Source organism: Podarcis bocagei (assembly GCF_964188305.1).
Source record: "Podarcis bocagei genome assembly, chromosome: 1".
NCBI classification, from domain to species: domain Eukaryota; kingdom Metazoa; phylum Chordata; class Lepidosauria; order Squamata; family Lacertidae; genus Podarcis; species Podarcis bocagei.
Window position 1 is genome coordinate 107921263 of NC_138125.1, and position 14655 is coordinate 107935917.

The 14655-nt window shown below is 43.7% G+C and overlaps 1 protein-coding gene across 3 annotated transcripts in view; it reads left to right on the forward strand.

The window, feature by feature from the left end:
* Window positions 1-3407: 3407 nt before the first annotated feature.
* KCNJ3 (potassium inwardly rectifying channel subfamily J member 3) overlaps window positions 3408-14655 on the forward strand; it is a 117062-nt gene continuing 105814 nt past the window's right edge. The window contains exons 1-3 of one of the 3 annotated variants that reach the window (XM_081187693.1): window positions 3408-3514; window positions 6296-6988; window positions 13238-13454. In XM_081187693.1, coding sequence (XP_081043819.1) covers window positions 6308-6988; window positions 13238-13454 — 898 coding nt within the window. In that variant the 5' untranslated portion in view covers window positions 3408-3514; window positions 6296-6307. The other 2 variants (XM_081187692.1, XM_081187694.1) reach the window with 2 other exon arrangements.

Sequence of the window (14655 nt, forward strand, 5' to 3'; positions counted from 1 at the left end):
CATTTTCTGAAGTAAACCTTTATCTCTCCACAAGTCATTGCTAATCACAAAGCTATTTTACCACTTTTGTAATCCCTAGCCACTGCCTGAACACAAAGGGAATTATCATTCCATGTAGTTTAGGAAAAGAAATATACATGTTCACGATCCACGGGCTAAATACTACATCATATTTTGGATATGTGAAGCCCTCACAGGTGCAATTCCATCTTGAAATCCATCTTTTCTGGTTCAGCTATATGTCAAGAAAAATATTTCTGCCTTAAAAGATTTTGTCCTGTTCTGCTGGCAGTACAATGCTGTAGAATAAATTTATTGCTGATAATTCACTTCAGTTGCACATGCTAGAAGGGATTCCATATGTATGTCCTACTTGTAGGGACACTGCAACACAGCTTTAGTCTTAAGGCTATACAAGCCGTTCGCCGTTCTTAAGCATGCATATTGCAGCCCAAGCTGCATTATACTATGTGAGATATTGGCTGTTCTCAGGAATGCATGTAAATAGAATATTTGTTGCCTGGCCCTACTTAAGTTAAAGTACATTTCCTCAATGAAACATTGAGAGTAATGTAGATTCCAGTAAGTCTGCTTGCAGATTCATAAATCCAGTGCTTTTTTTCTGGGGGGAAGCAGGGGTACGCATACCCCTAAACATTTTGTGAATCTTTGTACTTTTCTCCATTTACTGTATTTATTTTCCTCAATTTGAACTATAAAATGGTGATTTTATTGAGTCAAAATGAGAGAACCTTAAACAGATTTTTTTTGGGGGGGGAAGCCCTGCATAAACTTTAAAAAACCCAAATTTCAAATAAAAATATTCTCCAATATTATCTAGCATATGAAAATAGGTACAGTTGTCTTATAAGTGAGAGAGTGCTTCATCATAGCGTGGTGGCAGCCCAAAGTGTCACAATAAATGTGATAATGTGTACCCCTGGAAATCCTTGAGTGCGCTTCTATTAGAGAAGTTATGGTAACCTGTAGCTTTAAGGAACTGATTATTTTGCAAGTTGCCGCCCCCTACCCCATTGGAGCAGAAATACAGCTAATATGTGCATCATAAATATACAGCTGAAAGCTAGGACATCAATTGCTACAGTACATGGTGCAAATGGCTACACGTAACACAGGTTCCCAACATGCATATTAATACAATGTAACAGATCACAGTGAGAATCAACCCTGAATCAGCAAAATTGCCACTGCTTATTGTGCATATGTGACTGGTGAAAACTGAAATGCTTTGTTTGAAACTTTATAAATACCACTGCCTGAACCATCAGGCAGAGTTGCAGTTTTGCAGAACAATTCAACTGTAACCTATTGCTTTGCAATAAACGTTGGATTCCTAACCTCTCAAGCTTCTGGGTTTATTGGCATAAACTCAGGAGATAAGCCATTTTTGGCTTACAACAATAGTGTGATAGGAAGTCCTGCTGAGAATAGACCCACTGACATTAATGAGGTAGATTCAAGTAACAGGTTTCCCTGGCAGAACCCCATGCAAGGAGTGCTGCTAACCCAACAGGGCTTTGCTCCTCTCTTTCCCTGTTGCCCCACCTGAGTGGGTTGGGAGAACCCACAAGACAGTGTATGGGGTGGGGGGGAAATTCTTCCGCCAGGCAAGCAGAAATGTTTGTGATGATTGAGTGGGGTCTCCTTAGCGTTACACTGAATTCCACCCACTGGACCTTAGTTACGTCTTTTAACTTCTTATCTCACTGCACTTTTTGAGTCCATGGCTCCCTTGACCAACTACATTCTTTCTGCGGCACCCCTGTGGGGCTCAGGAGTCCAGTTACGTCACCCCTTGCCTGCAGAGATGACAGCCTCTCACACTTTTCCGAACACCCTCCCTTGTGGAGTGTTCCCTCAGCATCCTCTCCTCTCCCCTTGGGCGTTCTCCGGGCAGCTGCTGGCACCGCAACTCGTCTCTCTGAGCTGCCCCCTTGCCCCAAAGAGAGACGCCTCCTCACACTGCCCCACAGAGGCCTGGGAAGCACCCCCTGGCCAGCTCAAGAGGCACCATTTGCCTGGGAAGCTTGCAGCCAGGGCTGCTGCAACAAACAGCTGTGCAAGCCTTGGGGAGGCAGAGACGCAAGTGTTGCCCCTGACCAGCATTCAAGATGCCCCAGGGTGCCACAGCACACTGGTTGAAAACCATTGCCCCAAACCCCTATTGGGGTTTTGGCAGGGAGCATGGGGAGAGGAAGGGGGAGGAGTGTCCTGTTGCACAAGCCAAAATCTTTGCGTTGACAGAATGAGTTGGTTGGATACCAATTGACTGCAGTGGCTGACACAACCCAAGAAAAATGTTTGGAGGGTAACTTTAAGCCTACTATTAAAAACAAAACAAAACAAAACCCCTACCATTTTACATTTTGATAGTACAACCCTATGCATTAATTCCATGTGTGAAAATACAGCAAATCCACAAAAAAGCAATAAGCTTTTTGACTGGTAGAAGTTGCACACAAATTACTGCTGAAACCAAGTGCCAAGCTCACACAGAATGGACACAGATCTGTCTTCATGCAGTGACCTGGGATTTAAACACGGCAGTCATGCCCTCTATTGGTAGAGCCTAATTGTCTGAATTGTGTTGTTAAAGCACCATTAGCTATGCTCTTTGTATTTGTAGACACTGCATATAAACATTTTATCAGTGAAACATCTGCTTGTTTCATTTTTAGGTGCTAAATGAGCATTCAGCTCTTGTTCTGCACAACATGTAAGAACTGAATTTAAATCAGTGATTTGGATACTAAAGCTCTTTATCATGACTTTCCATTTTTAATCTCAAAGAAATGTTATGCAAAACAGTGTTCTGGATGTTGCTTTTTGAAAGAGTACTGTACAGTAGCGATGGGATTTGTTGCTGGTGGTTGCACATGTACATTACTTATTTCTACGCTTCATTTGGTATATTCCACAAATACTCTTCCAAGAAATCTTCCGTTATTATCCCTTCTTACATATAAGTTGTGTCACATGTTTAACAATGGAAGGCAGGACTTTTAGATTGTATGTGGGCAGAAATATGAGAAATGTAGTAAGTGCAAGGAATAGATGACAAAGACTGCACAACTTGAGTACACTTATTTGGGAGGAAATTCCCTTGAGTTTCCAGGTAAGCACGCGTAAATAACATTGCAACGAAAAAGACTCCCATTTGGCAGATATCAGAATCATGTAAAGAACCCTCAAAAAGCAGAATTAATAACTGTATGGGATATAAAGACATACATTTAGGTAAAATATGAAATGTGAACTGAGTTTAGTGATCAATAATTTGTTTATAATACCATATATGAATATTTTGGCAATGGACTCATTGAATGATCAGAGATTGTCGAATGTGACCAATGGCTGTTGTTTCATACCTATACTGTGTTGTATGTTTGTTTAAAAAAGACATGTAACCCAAAGGCAAACTGAAGATAAAAAGGGAGAGGCAAAAGTCATCATCTGTTCACTTTTGGGACATTTGAACAGCTTGTGAATTAAGGTAAGTGGAATGAAACAAGCTGGCCTTCTCTTCCTGCTGTGGTATAGTGTTAATTTGAAGTGTAGGAGCTTTATCATGGCAGCCTCCATAGTCACACCCCCATGTTCATGGTCCTGCTCTCAAGGAGTGTCCAGGAAGGCAGAAAACAGTGTTGATCTATTCATTCTCTCTCTCTCTCTCTCTCTCTCTCTCTCTCTCTCTCTCTCTCTCTCTCAACAGCATGTAATAGGGTCAGTATGTCTACAGCAGGCATGGCCAAACTTGGCCCTCCAGCTGTTTTGGGACTTCAACTCCCATCATCCCTAGCTAACAGGACCAGTGGTCAGGGATGATGGGAATTTTAGTCCCAAAACATCTGGAGGGCCGAGTTTAGCCATGCCTGGTCTACAGCCTCATGCAAAGGAACTCCACCTGTTGAAACCCAACCTTTATTTAGAAAGGCAAACTATCTTGCAAAAAAAAATATGTAATTATACAAAGTACTAGTGTGAAGTAGAATTCAGCCTCTGCTTGGTATTTTCCTCACACAAATGTGTACCAAACAAACTTGAAAGGCTCATTATTCCTTCATTCAGTTGCCAGAGCAAGGAAAGTCCATTCATTATCCTAGTGCCACACCAGATGTTGTCACTCCTGCTCTGGGGAGAAAAAACACACATGCAGTGACACCCTGGAGTCTCATGTGCTCTTTCTACCCAGGATATTGCCACAGAGGTTTCCCTGTACTAAATAGTTTGTGCCTCACAGGGGGGAAAGGGTCTCATCCGTGCTGGCCCCTATTTTCTACCCCAAATTCCCCTTTCTCTGCCTTTCTGGCTGCCGCTTTCACTCTGCCTTCTCTGTTTGGGCAAGCCGGCAGACTTTAGGGCTAGCATCACCCTTCCTCCATTTGTGCCTTGGTCCCACAGCGTGATAATTATAACCCACATTACTATGCGCTTTGTGTCAAGAAAGTCTATTCTAGTTGAGAAGGCGAACATGTACGGAGCCACTTATCCATGCCGTGGTCTGATGGAGCAGTGCTGCTGCTGCTGCAGTGCTGGAATTTTGCAGCATTTCTTTCTTTCTTTGATGAAATTAAGGAAGTGGGTAGCTTCTGGTGCAATGTTTGCAACAGGCAGAGTGACCAAAAAATAATAAGGGGGGGGGAGCAGCTACTCAGAAACTGGCAAGATCTCTCAATATTATTAGGCAGGATTGGACTTCCACCAGCGGCACCCCCTTAGATCCCTCCATTGGGTGACTCTGTTTTGCATTGGCGAGCGTCTAATCCTTTCCCACTTCAAGCTTCCCCTGTGCACACATTTCGATCTATGCTATTTTTTCCCCTGTAAGTGCCACTGCTCCGCCGTACAAGCTGGCACACAGCGGCCTCCTGGGCGACCGCCGTGGCTTCTCTCTCTCTCTTTCCCCGGGAGCGAGGTCTGCCCCGGGGGGCGAAGTGGGCGTGTGCGCACGGGGCAGCGGAGACGGCGCCTCGGGGCCAAAGCCAGGTGGTGGGCGAGGCGAGGGCGCCCAGGGTAGGGTAGGGAGGGGTGGCCTTTGGCACTCCCGACGCCGACGCCGTCTCCTTCGGCCCCTCGGCGCGATATGAAGGGTCTGAACGGTGCGGGCGGCGGGAAAAGAAGGCAAGGGGCAGGCGGGGCTAAAGCAGAAGGTCTGCAGATGACCGCAGGCAGTAACTCACGCGCGCAGCCAGAAACGTCTTCTGCCACCGCCGCCGCGCCAACTCCCGCCTCCCACGAGCATGAGGAGGGGGAAGAAACCCACGCGAGTCGTTTCCTCCGCGCAGCCTGAAGGGCGGCTGAGCGAGAGAGCAACGTGGATTGATCCATTCGCTTAGTGCTGAGCGGGTGGAAGGGAGGGGAAAGGCGAAAAAGCAGCCTCGAGAGGGGAAGGACTCTCTCTCTCTCTTTCTCTGCGCCCCCCCCCCCTCTTTTTTAATGTTATTTTTACACGCAGCTCCTTCGGCGGCGAAGAAGCCGTAGGAATGGGTGGCAGCAGAGCCGCGGCTGCTGCGCCCCAGTTGGTGGCAAGGCGCCGCTGAGGGACTCTTCTCCTCCTCCTCTCTCCCTCGGGGACGCACGCCATACGCGGCGCGCACCCACAGAGCAACTCCTCAGGCGCGACGAGGCAGCTCGCTCTCGGGGTGTTTTTTGTCGCCCCCCCCCCCGCTTCTGAGGAAGGACGGCAAGAGGAGGAGGAGGAGGCTGGTGGGGAGGAAGAGGACCTGCCCAGCGATGCCTTTGTGCCCGCGAGAGGCGAGGAAAGGGCGCCAAAAAGCGGCCGCCCGCCTGGCGGACTGCGGCTAGTTTGCGCCGAATCCGCCGCCTCTCTTCTCGCCTCCCCCCCCCACCCGCGCAACTTCCAGGAGCGGATTAGGAAGAGGAGGACGATGCCCGATTGAGCTGTCTGCTGCTGGAAGGTAAAAAGATAAGGTGATGGTGATACCCCTGCTCCTCCTGTACGTGGCGGGGTCCTGCTGGGTTTGAGTTGGGGAAGGAAGAGTTGATTTCTCCCCCCCCCCCAAAAAAGGGAGACGGGGTGGCTGGGGTGGGGAGGGGGAAGAAAGAAGGTGGTCCAAAAGAGCAAATGTGTTTGTGTGTGTTGGAAACAAGGGGAGGGAAACAAAAGTAAGAGCGGAGAGGAGAGGGGAGGAGGAAGGTTGGAGAAGAGAATAGAGGAAAGGGTGCAGCAGTCCTACCAAGTCCTTCCACCTTCTTTCTTTCTCTCCTCCCTCCCCCCCAACCCTACAAACTGCGGATTGGGGACACTGGCCAGCCTGGGTGTATTATGTCTGCACTGCGAAGGAAATTTGGGGACGACTACCAGGTAGTGACCACCTCGTCCAGTGGCTCCGGCTTCCACCAGCAGCAGGCGCCGGCGCACAAGAAGAAGCGCCAGCGGTTTGTGGACAAGAACGGCCGGTGCAACGTTCAGCATGGCAACCTGGGCAGCGAGACGAGCCGCTACCTGTCGGACCTGTTCACCACCTTGGTGGACCTCAAGTGGCGCTGGAACCTCTTCATCTTCATCCTCACCTACACGGTGGCCTGGCTTTTCATGGCCTCCATGTGGTGGGTCATTGCCTACATGCGAGGTGACTTGAACAAAGCCCATGACGAGAAGTACACTCCTTGTGTGGCCAACGTCTACAACTTCCCCTCCGCCTTCCTCTTCTTCATAGAGACAGAGGCCACCATTGGTTATGGCTACCGATACATTACAGACAAATGTCCGGAGGGCATCATCCTTTTCCTGTTCCAGTCCATCCTGGGTTCCATTGTGGATGCGTTTCTCATTGGCTGCATGTTCATCAAGATGTCCCAACCTAAGAAAAGGGCAGAGACGCTGATGTTCAGCGAACATGCTGCCATCTCCATGAGAGATGGCAAGCTCACCCTCATGTTCAGGGTGGGCAACCTCCGCAACAGTCACATGGTCTCTGCACAGATCCGCTGCAAACTCCTCAAAGTAAGTTCAAGGCTCTCTTTCTTGTCATCTGTGCTAACCACACATGCATGTTCCTCTCTATGTTTCACCTTTTTTCCAAGTTTGCACTCTACACCTCTCTTCACTAAACAAGATTTCACTGAAGCATTCATGCCTCCCTTTTTGCCTTTTGCTCACCCCTTATGGTGTCTCCTTTGCCTCCATGCAGTCTTCTGTATTCTAAGTTTGCTGGATCTGCTTTGCTTTTTCATTAGAACATCAAGGTCTACCAACCAGAGCCAGGTGCTGAGACATATAGTTTATAGGAAAGAACAGGGTGCCTCTGCCCGTATCGTTTTGAGCCTTGGAATTTGTTTTCAGTTCCAGGGCTCCTAGTCATTTCAGACAGAAGCCCACTCCTCAATAGCTTTCTTCATTTAAGCTGCTTAATTTTGGTGGGGAAAGTCATTTTGTTGCTGCTGTTAAGCAATGAGAGTAAGAAACTTTTTCAATCAGATTTCAAATCTACTAGCAGATCCCGATCAATCTACTTTCTGCCCACCCTATGGAGATCTTTCGGCACTTCCCTTCCTTGGTTTTCCAGCTCTAGTGCAATTGCATTGTCATTTCTCATCAGTTCTCTTCAGCAAATATCCCCTGCCTGTCTGTGGTTCCTTCCACCATGTAGTTCCTATAGCACCGTCTCTCATTCCTCTTTAAAAAATCACGAATTCCTTCATATCTTTCCCAGTTCTCAGGGCATACCCCCTTTCCACAGACAAATTCAAAAAACTGGAATCAACAATAAACTCTCTGAGACATCCAGCCTTTAAATCAAGACTTTCTCCTACCCTCTTCTTTTTGTAGTACTGTGTGAAACAGTCCACTAGCATGTTACCTTTTTAGAATCCTTTAAATTCATTAAACCACCTGTTCTTATAAGTAAAATGGAAAGATGGTTGCTCTCTGGAGCTTAATAGAACAATATGTTTTTCAGAGTTCAGTCCTTCGATTGAAAATATTGATCACCCCCACATCATAAAGGTCAACTGAGTTCAGTGGAGGTTTCACTTTAGGAGTATGAGTGACAGATAGTGATGTCATATATACCTTCGAAGGACTCGTTTTTTCTACATCCAGAATATTGCTTTGCCTCTGTCTTAAGACTGATCAGATAAACAGAATCCACAATCTAGAATCGCTCCAATAGCCTCAGGTCAAAATAATATTCTCTACCAGCCACATCTATGTACACAGTTAGCTTGCTTAAATGTATATCATGTGATTTGAATATTCTAAAGCACCATATAGATGCATTATCATCACTGTCCTTGGGGGTCTGTGTACAGGAGTATAGCTACAGCCTTTTAAATACCCAGTTAAAATACTGTCTGTACTGTACATGGTTATATAATATCAAATAAGGGCAGTTCATGCCACCGAGGCTTTGTGAGATGCAGTGCTGCCTATCTCCTAATTGTTGGGACTGCTCTATAAGCTCTCATGCTCCTCCCTTCCCTTTGTGCATGAGGGATAATAGTTCTTCCTTCCTTTCCATTTTGGAGTTAACTACAGTTAGTGTTACACCTGTTGTGGCATTTTTACTACCCTGAATTAGTGCCAAGCCACATTTTGCAGTTGGGATTAGAGGCAGCTTTGCAAACTGTTTGGGCTAACTATGGCTAGAGTAAATACTAGTGGATAAATGAATGCTAAGCTTAGTGTGGAGGTGATAAAAAATAGATTAATGATGAAAGACTATTGTGACAATAAAATCAAGAGCTCTTTGCTGAGAGGGACATGTTCTTCTTTGGTTTTGTAATTTTTGAAGGCTGCTGTAACAAAAAATTTTTTTTGCGTTCTGCTAGGTTTTTCCCCAAACACTCTTTCAAGACTTTGTGGTGGAGGCTTAATGGGTCTGACAGTCTTATTGCATTTTAAGTTTATGGAGATAACACTGACTTCACTGGGACTCTCATTGTGGGTACTAGTGTCACTCATGAATGGAGATTGTGAAGAGAAAGTTCCATATAGGTTCGAGTAGGTTGCCCACATTGCTTTTTAGCACTGTAGGCTAGATGGGACTTTTATTAATAGTAATTAAATCCAGACCCCTGAACATCAATACAACATCTCAAGAGTGAAGAAATTCCAAACATTAAGAAAGAGGTCAACAATAGTTAAACATTTGTGCGCTCAAGGAGTCACTGGTTCGATGAAACTTTTAGTGACACGCCTAGTTCTTAATTGATTGAATAATGAAAAGTAAATTATAATAAATTTAGGAAATTGGACCATGACATAGCATACCCCAAGCTATTATTTATTAAAAGATGGCGCGAAGCTACCCATAGCTGCATTAGGATAAAATTCATAACTGTGATAAAAAATGCATGAAGAACTATTGCAGCTTTTCCTACCAAGACATACTTAAAAAAACCAATCTGGAAATTTCCACTAATAAGCATTGTAGTCACAACTTTCCAGCTTCCATGTAGAGAAGTAGCTTTTTATCAGTAATGTAAATCAGTAAACTAAATTGCAGGTTCAGTATCCTCATTAGTATTTGTCTAGAGGGCACCGACATATACCACAGAATGGACTTTCATTATTAGGCTGTAATAACCAATTATGAAGTACAGATGATGGAATTTAGCACAACCTTGCATTTAAATTAATTATTTCCCCGAGTTCTGATTTGCGTCGCACAGCAATTACCATGCTGATTGATACATTATGAAGTTGCTGCTTTCTATAACATTGAGATGTCTCTGCATATGATTTACTAGACAGCTGAAGCAGCTTTTTAGAGTTAGACAGTCGCTGCTCAGAAAATGCGATGAACTTTATAGAAGGGAATCATACTTCGCAGCTACATAGCTGTGTAGTGTACGCTTGTCCAGTGAGTAGATTTGTTTCAGAATATCTTTAAGAATATAGTCATTTTAACTCTTCTGCTAACATGTGTGGGTGGGGAAAAAAGGGATTTAGACCAAATGCAATAAGAATTTAATGTTGTATTTTAAATCTGTACAATATCTATCTTTTGTAGTATATGCTGTGCCCGTTAACAGAGAACGATAGTTGCACAGATGTCATGCTTATGTGTGAAAGCTGAATTGCTGAACAGCCCCAAGAAAAGAAAATGGTAAATTGTGGATGACATACTTTAGGGTGGAGTAAAGAATTTGCTTAAGAAGCATCACAGCAAATTCAATAAAGTGAAATCTAGATCCAATGTCAAAGTGGCAGATATCTTTCCCCCCATCTCTTGACTACAGAGAGCAAAGTGATATATGTTTGATGAAAATAATTTGATGTTGAACAAATTAGGATTTGAAGGATACCATATTCAGAAAAGTTAGCATAGAATATACATCTATTTTACAAGTATGAGATCTCAAAGGAACCCAGTCAATCATCTTAATGTTCAGTTCATACTCTCTCTCTCTCTTTTTAATAAAGAAAACACTGTCATGTTGGTGAAGCAAGGTTCAGAAAACATGAATCACAGTGAATGGCACCTTAATTTGGGTGGTATAGTTTGTGAAGCTAGGTATTAACAGTAGATGAAGAGAGAGATTCACCCTAAAGGGCCTGAGTTAGAAAGTAAATTGCATCATAGCTGTCAACTTTTCCCTTTTCTTGCGAGGAATCCTATTCGGAATAAGGAAATGTCCCTTTAAAAAAGGAAAATGTTGACAGCTATGAATTGCATACAGGGAGATGGAGCCTTGCAGTGGGGTTAGTTCTATTTTATTGTAAAACGTATTAATGTGTTCTAAAATTTATACCCAATCAGCAATTCAGGAATGGCTTTAATTGGTGGGTTCTCTTATTCACACCCTTGTGAAATAAATAGGGCCAGGCAAGGATACGGCAGCGTTCACACGCTGTTGTCATTCAGTTTGGTGGGGTTTCCCTTGAAGTTAAGGAAACAATATGGAAAGAAAGAAACTAAGTTCCCCAGGAATGATATTAATGAAAATAGTTGGGTTGTATCCAAATATGTCATATTCAGAGTATGACAGAGCAGTCCTAAGTTCCCCATTTCTGCTTCCTCGTAGATAGGTTGCTGGGAGCAGGTGGATTGGGCCAGATCCCTGTGCCAGCTCTAGTCTGGCATAATGATCAGGCCTGCAGTGGCTGTGAGAGCCATTCAGGATCCAGTGGTAGGGACTTCTGTGCTCAATCTAAACCCTTTTGCAGCCTGGCATATGGATGGTGGTGGTTCAATTGCAGCCTTTTCCATGCACCATTGATTTTAGTGGAACAACTCTGAGTGTGACTTAGCCCAATACAACCCCATGTATTTTATCAGCTGATATGAACTACAAGCAACTCCTCATTTATGCAGAGGTGGTGTTCCAAGGCACTGTACACATTACTGGGATTTGCTAAAGCCCTCGCCCTGCCGCCTTGCAGTTTTGAAAATGGTGCATGCGCCAGTGGTCATGTGTGTTCCAATCACACATGGGCAGTTGCCTATAGTTTTAGAGCTGCTTTTTAAAAATATTTCAAGCAAAGCAGTATGCTTAGCCAAAAGCAGGGGTCAGCAAAGTTTTTCAGCAGGGGGCCAGTCCACTGTCCCTCAGACCTTATGGGGGGGGCGGAGTATATTTTGAAAAATAAATAAATGAACGAATTCCTATGCCCCACAAATAACCCAGAGGTGCATTTTAAATAAAAGCACACATTCTACTCATGTAAAAACACCAGGCAGGCCCCACAAATAACCCAGAGATGCATTTTAAATAAAAGGACACATTCTACTCATGTAAAAACACACTGATTCCCAGACCGTCCGTGGGCCGCATTTAGAAGGTGATTGGGCCGCACCCAGCCCCCGGGCCTTAGTTTGCCTACCCATGGCCAAAAGCATCTGCCTAATTAACAATGTCTGCTTATACTGCTGCATGTTAAGTGTAGTTGTACGTCCAAGAAAGGGTAGCAAATGTTTCTGAATACAGTTGCTGCCTGATAGCACTAGCTGCCGGAAGAAACAGAAGCAATATCGGAATGAATAGAAACACTCACCAAGGATAGAAAGTGTGGCATGTGGTAGATAGAGTATTTCCTCAGGGTTCAACTTCTCGCTGTATCATGGTCACTGAATATTCTTAGGCATTTCAACAACTTTCAGCCTAACTTATTCACAACATTATAGTGAGAATAACATGGTGTAGCACCATGTAAAGCATGCCGTGCCCGTTGAAAAAAAAGAGACAAATTAATTTAATTATTGAATATAAAAAGAACTGAAAGAAAACGGACAACAAGTTCTTGGTCTGAATAACTTCAGAGATTGGTCAAGGGTCATAAGAAGTCCTTCAGCACACACCCTCAAATAACGATAGTAAAAATAAACAAAGGTAGATGCATCCAGCTATACCCATTCTAGACTGTTAATGTTCACCTTCCAAGTCTCTCTTGTGGTCTTCTCTTGGCTCTTTCCTGCCCAACACTACTATCTAACCCTTTTTTAGGGTTTCAGGCCTTTCTCTCTCTTGCAGCTCTTCAATTTTCTGATTCCATGACTAATTTCCCCCATTTCCTTATCTTCTAGTTTGACAGTATTTTTATTTTTCCTGCCAACATTTTAGGGATGTTGCCAATCAGAAAGGGAATAGTTTCTATTTCCCATTAACTGCAAGGTTCCTAGGTTGTGAAGCCTTGGCCCTTCTTTGCAAAAGGTCCACCAGGAAACTTTTGACCTTCCTGTGCTCTACTTCCCCTCTGAACTTTTAACTCTCCTGTAGTAGAGAGCACCTGAAGCAAGAAGGAACCATTTCATAGCAACCAAATAGAACACGAAATGGTGGAACAGTTTCATTCAGTCACACACTGACACAAATGTTCAAGATCCAGAACCATTCAAGGAATCTTCCCCAATAATGCAGATACTGGGCTGGTTCCTACAGAAATGCAGGAAAAAATGCTATTGACTCTTGTCCTACAGTGACACAACTAAAAAGGATGTACACACTTTTCTTTCGCTTGTTTTAGCAACCACATTATGACACCCAACAATTCTCCAAAGCTCATGAGCTGCTGAACGTTTAATTATAGTAAGATGTATTTATAAATAATTCATGCATGTTCTGTAATGTTTGGCTCCTTTCCTCCTCCCTTTAAAAACAGCATTTCTGCATGATCTTTTTGTTTGGATTTTCTCTCGGATGATTGATAGCAGGAACTGTTGGCAAGGATGTGACTTGCTGTCACTCTCTTTAAACTCACTGTATTAGCTTGTGATTTCTCTCTCTCTTTCTTTCTTCATGTTTTATATAGTCTCGGCAAACGCCTGAGGGTGAATTTCTCCCCCTCGATCAACTTGAACTGGATGTAGGTTTTAGCACAGGGGCAGACCAACTTTTTCTTGTTTCGCCACTTACAATCTGCCATGTGATAGATTCCAAAAGCCCCTTCTATGACCTTTCTCAACGAAGCATGCAGACGGAACAATTTGAGATTGTTGTCATCCTAGAGGGCATCGTGGAAACAACTGGTGAGTACAGTGATCTCAAAGTCGCTCAAACCACATGTTTGTGTTTAGTTTCAAATATTATTCCCCCCTACCTTGGCACTAAAGACAAATAAAAGAAAAGGTTATTTCTTAATGTTGATATTGCATTAACACACAGTAGGTTGTACATGAGTAACTGAGTTGACACTTTGGATTTGCTTTTCCTGCCTCCCCAAATCCTAGACATAGTATGATAATAGGTTCCTGATATATCTGCCCTGGGCAGGTGAGGGGAATTCATAGGAATTCTAATTCCAGTATTTTCGTGTGCAGCCCTCCATATTCCAGAAACACTCCTATGGAGACTTCAGATCAGAATACAGATTACAAAACCACAAATATAGATCAGAGCTGAATTGTAGTTGTGCAGAGGTTGTAGAATCGAGCCCCACCTCTTTATTAATTAGGGATTTTGTTGCTGCTACAAGTGAGGAGTCCCAGGTTGTGGTCCTCTGAGTGTTTAAAATGTATTGTATTTTAAATCTGTTTTTAGAAACTTGTGTTCTGATGGTTTTATTGTACTGTAACCTGCTCTGGTGTTGTATGATGAAAGGTGGACTAGGATTTTTCTTGCAAGTAATTAATTAACCTCACTTTGTGAAATTTGGCTGGAGGATGTAAGGAATAATAATCTTTTGCATTCACTGTAGCAGATATGGATTAATTTTGGGTACACGTACAACCTTCAAATTATCTGCAGTGGTTAGCTCTGGATCTCCTTACACCAACCTTGCATGGAACAAAGGAGTGGGTTCCAGTGCTAGAGAAAGTTGCCTGTCTGGTTTATGCAAAGCATATTACTACAGATACGTGCTTATCCCTCCAAGCTATATCCTGCTCTGATAAAGGAGAGCAGTTTAGAGCCTGTTAGTGCTTCTTACCCTCTGGTTGGTCTATTCCCACTTGCTTCCTAGTGTGTCAAATATGTTTATGCTAGTACAGCGAATGAGCTCCTCCATTTACTCTGTGTGTTTTGTTTCAGTTGAAATCCAGAGCTGTGAGGGCCACACCAGTTCCGCTTACTTTGGTGGGTTAGGATGTTGCTTGTTTTGTATCCCTGTTCAGCTTTTGATAGTAGGATAAAACAATTCAGACCGTAGTGGAAATGAAAGGCGAAACTGCTGGAGCTCAGAAAACTCATTGGTATGGTTATTAGCAATTGTAGCTGGAGAATTGAAGTTGA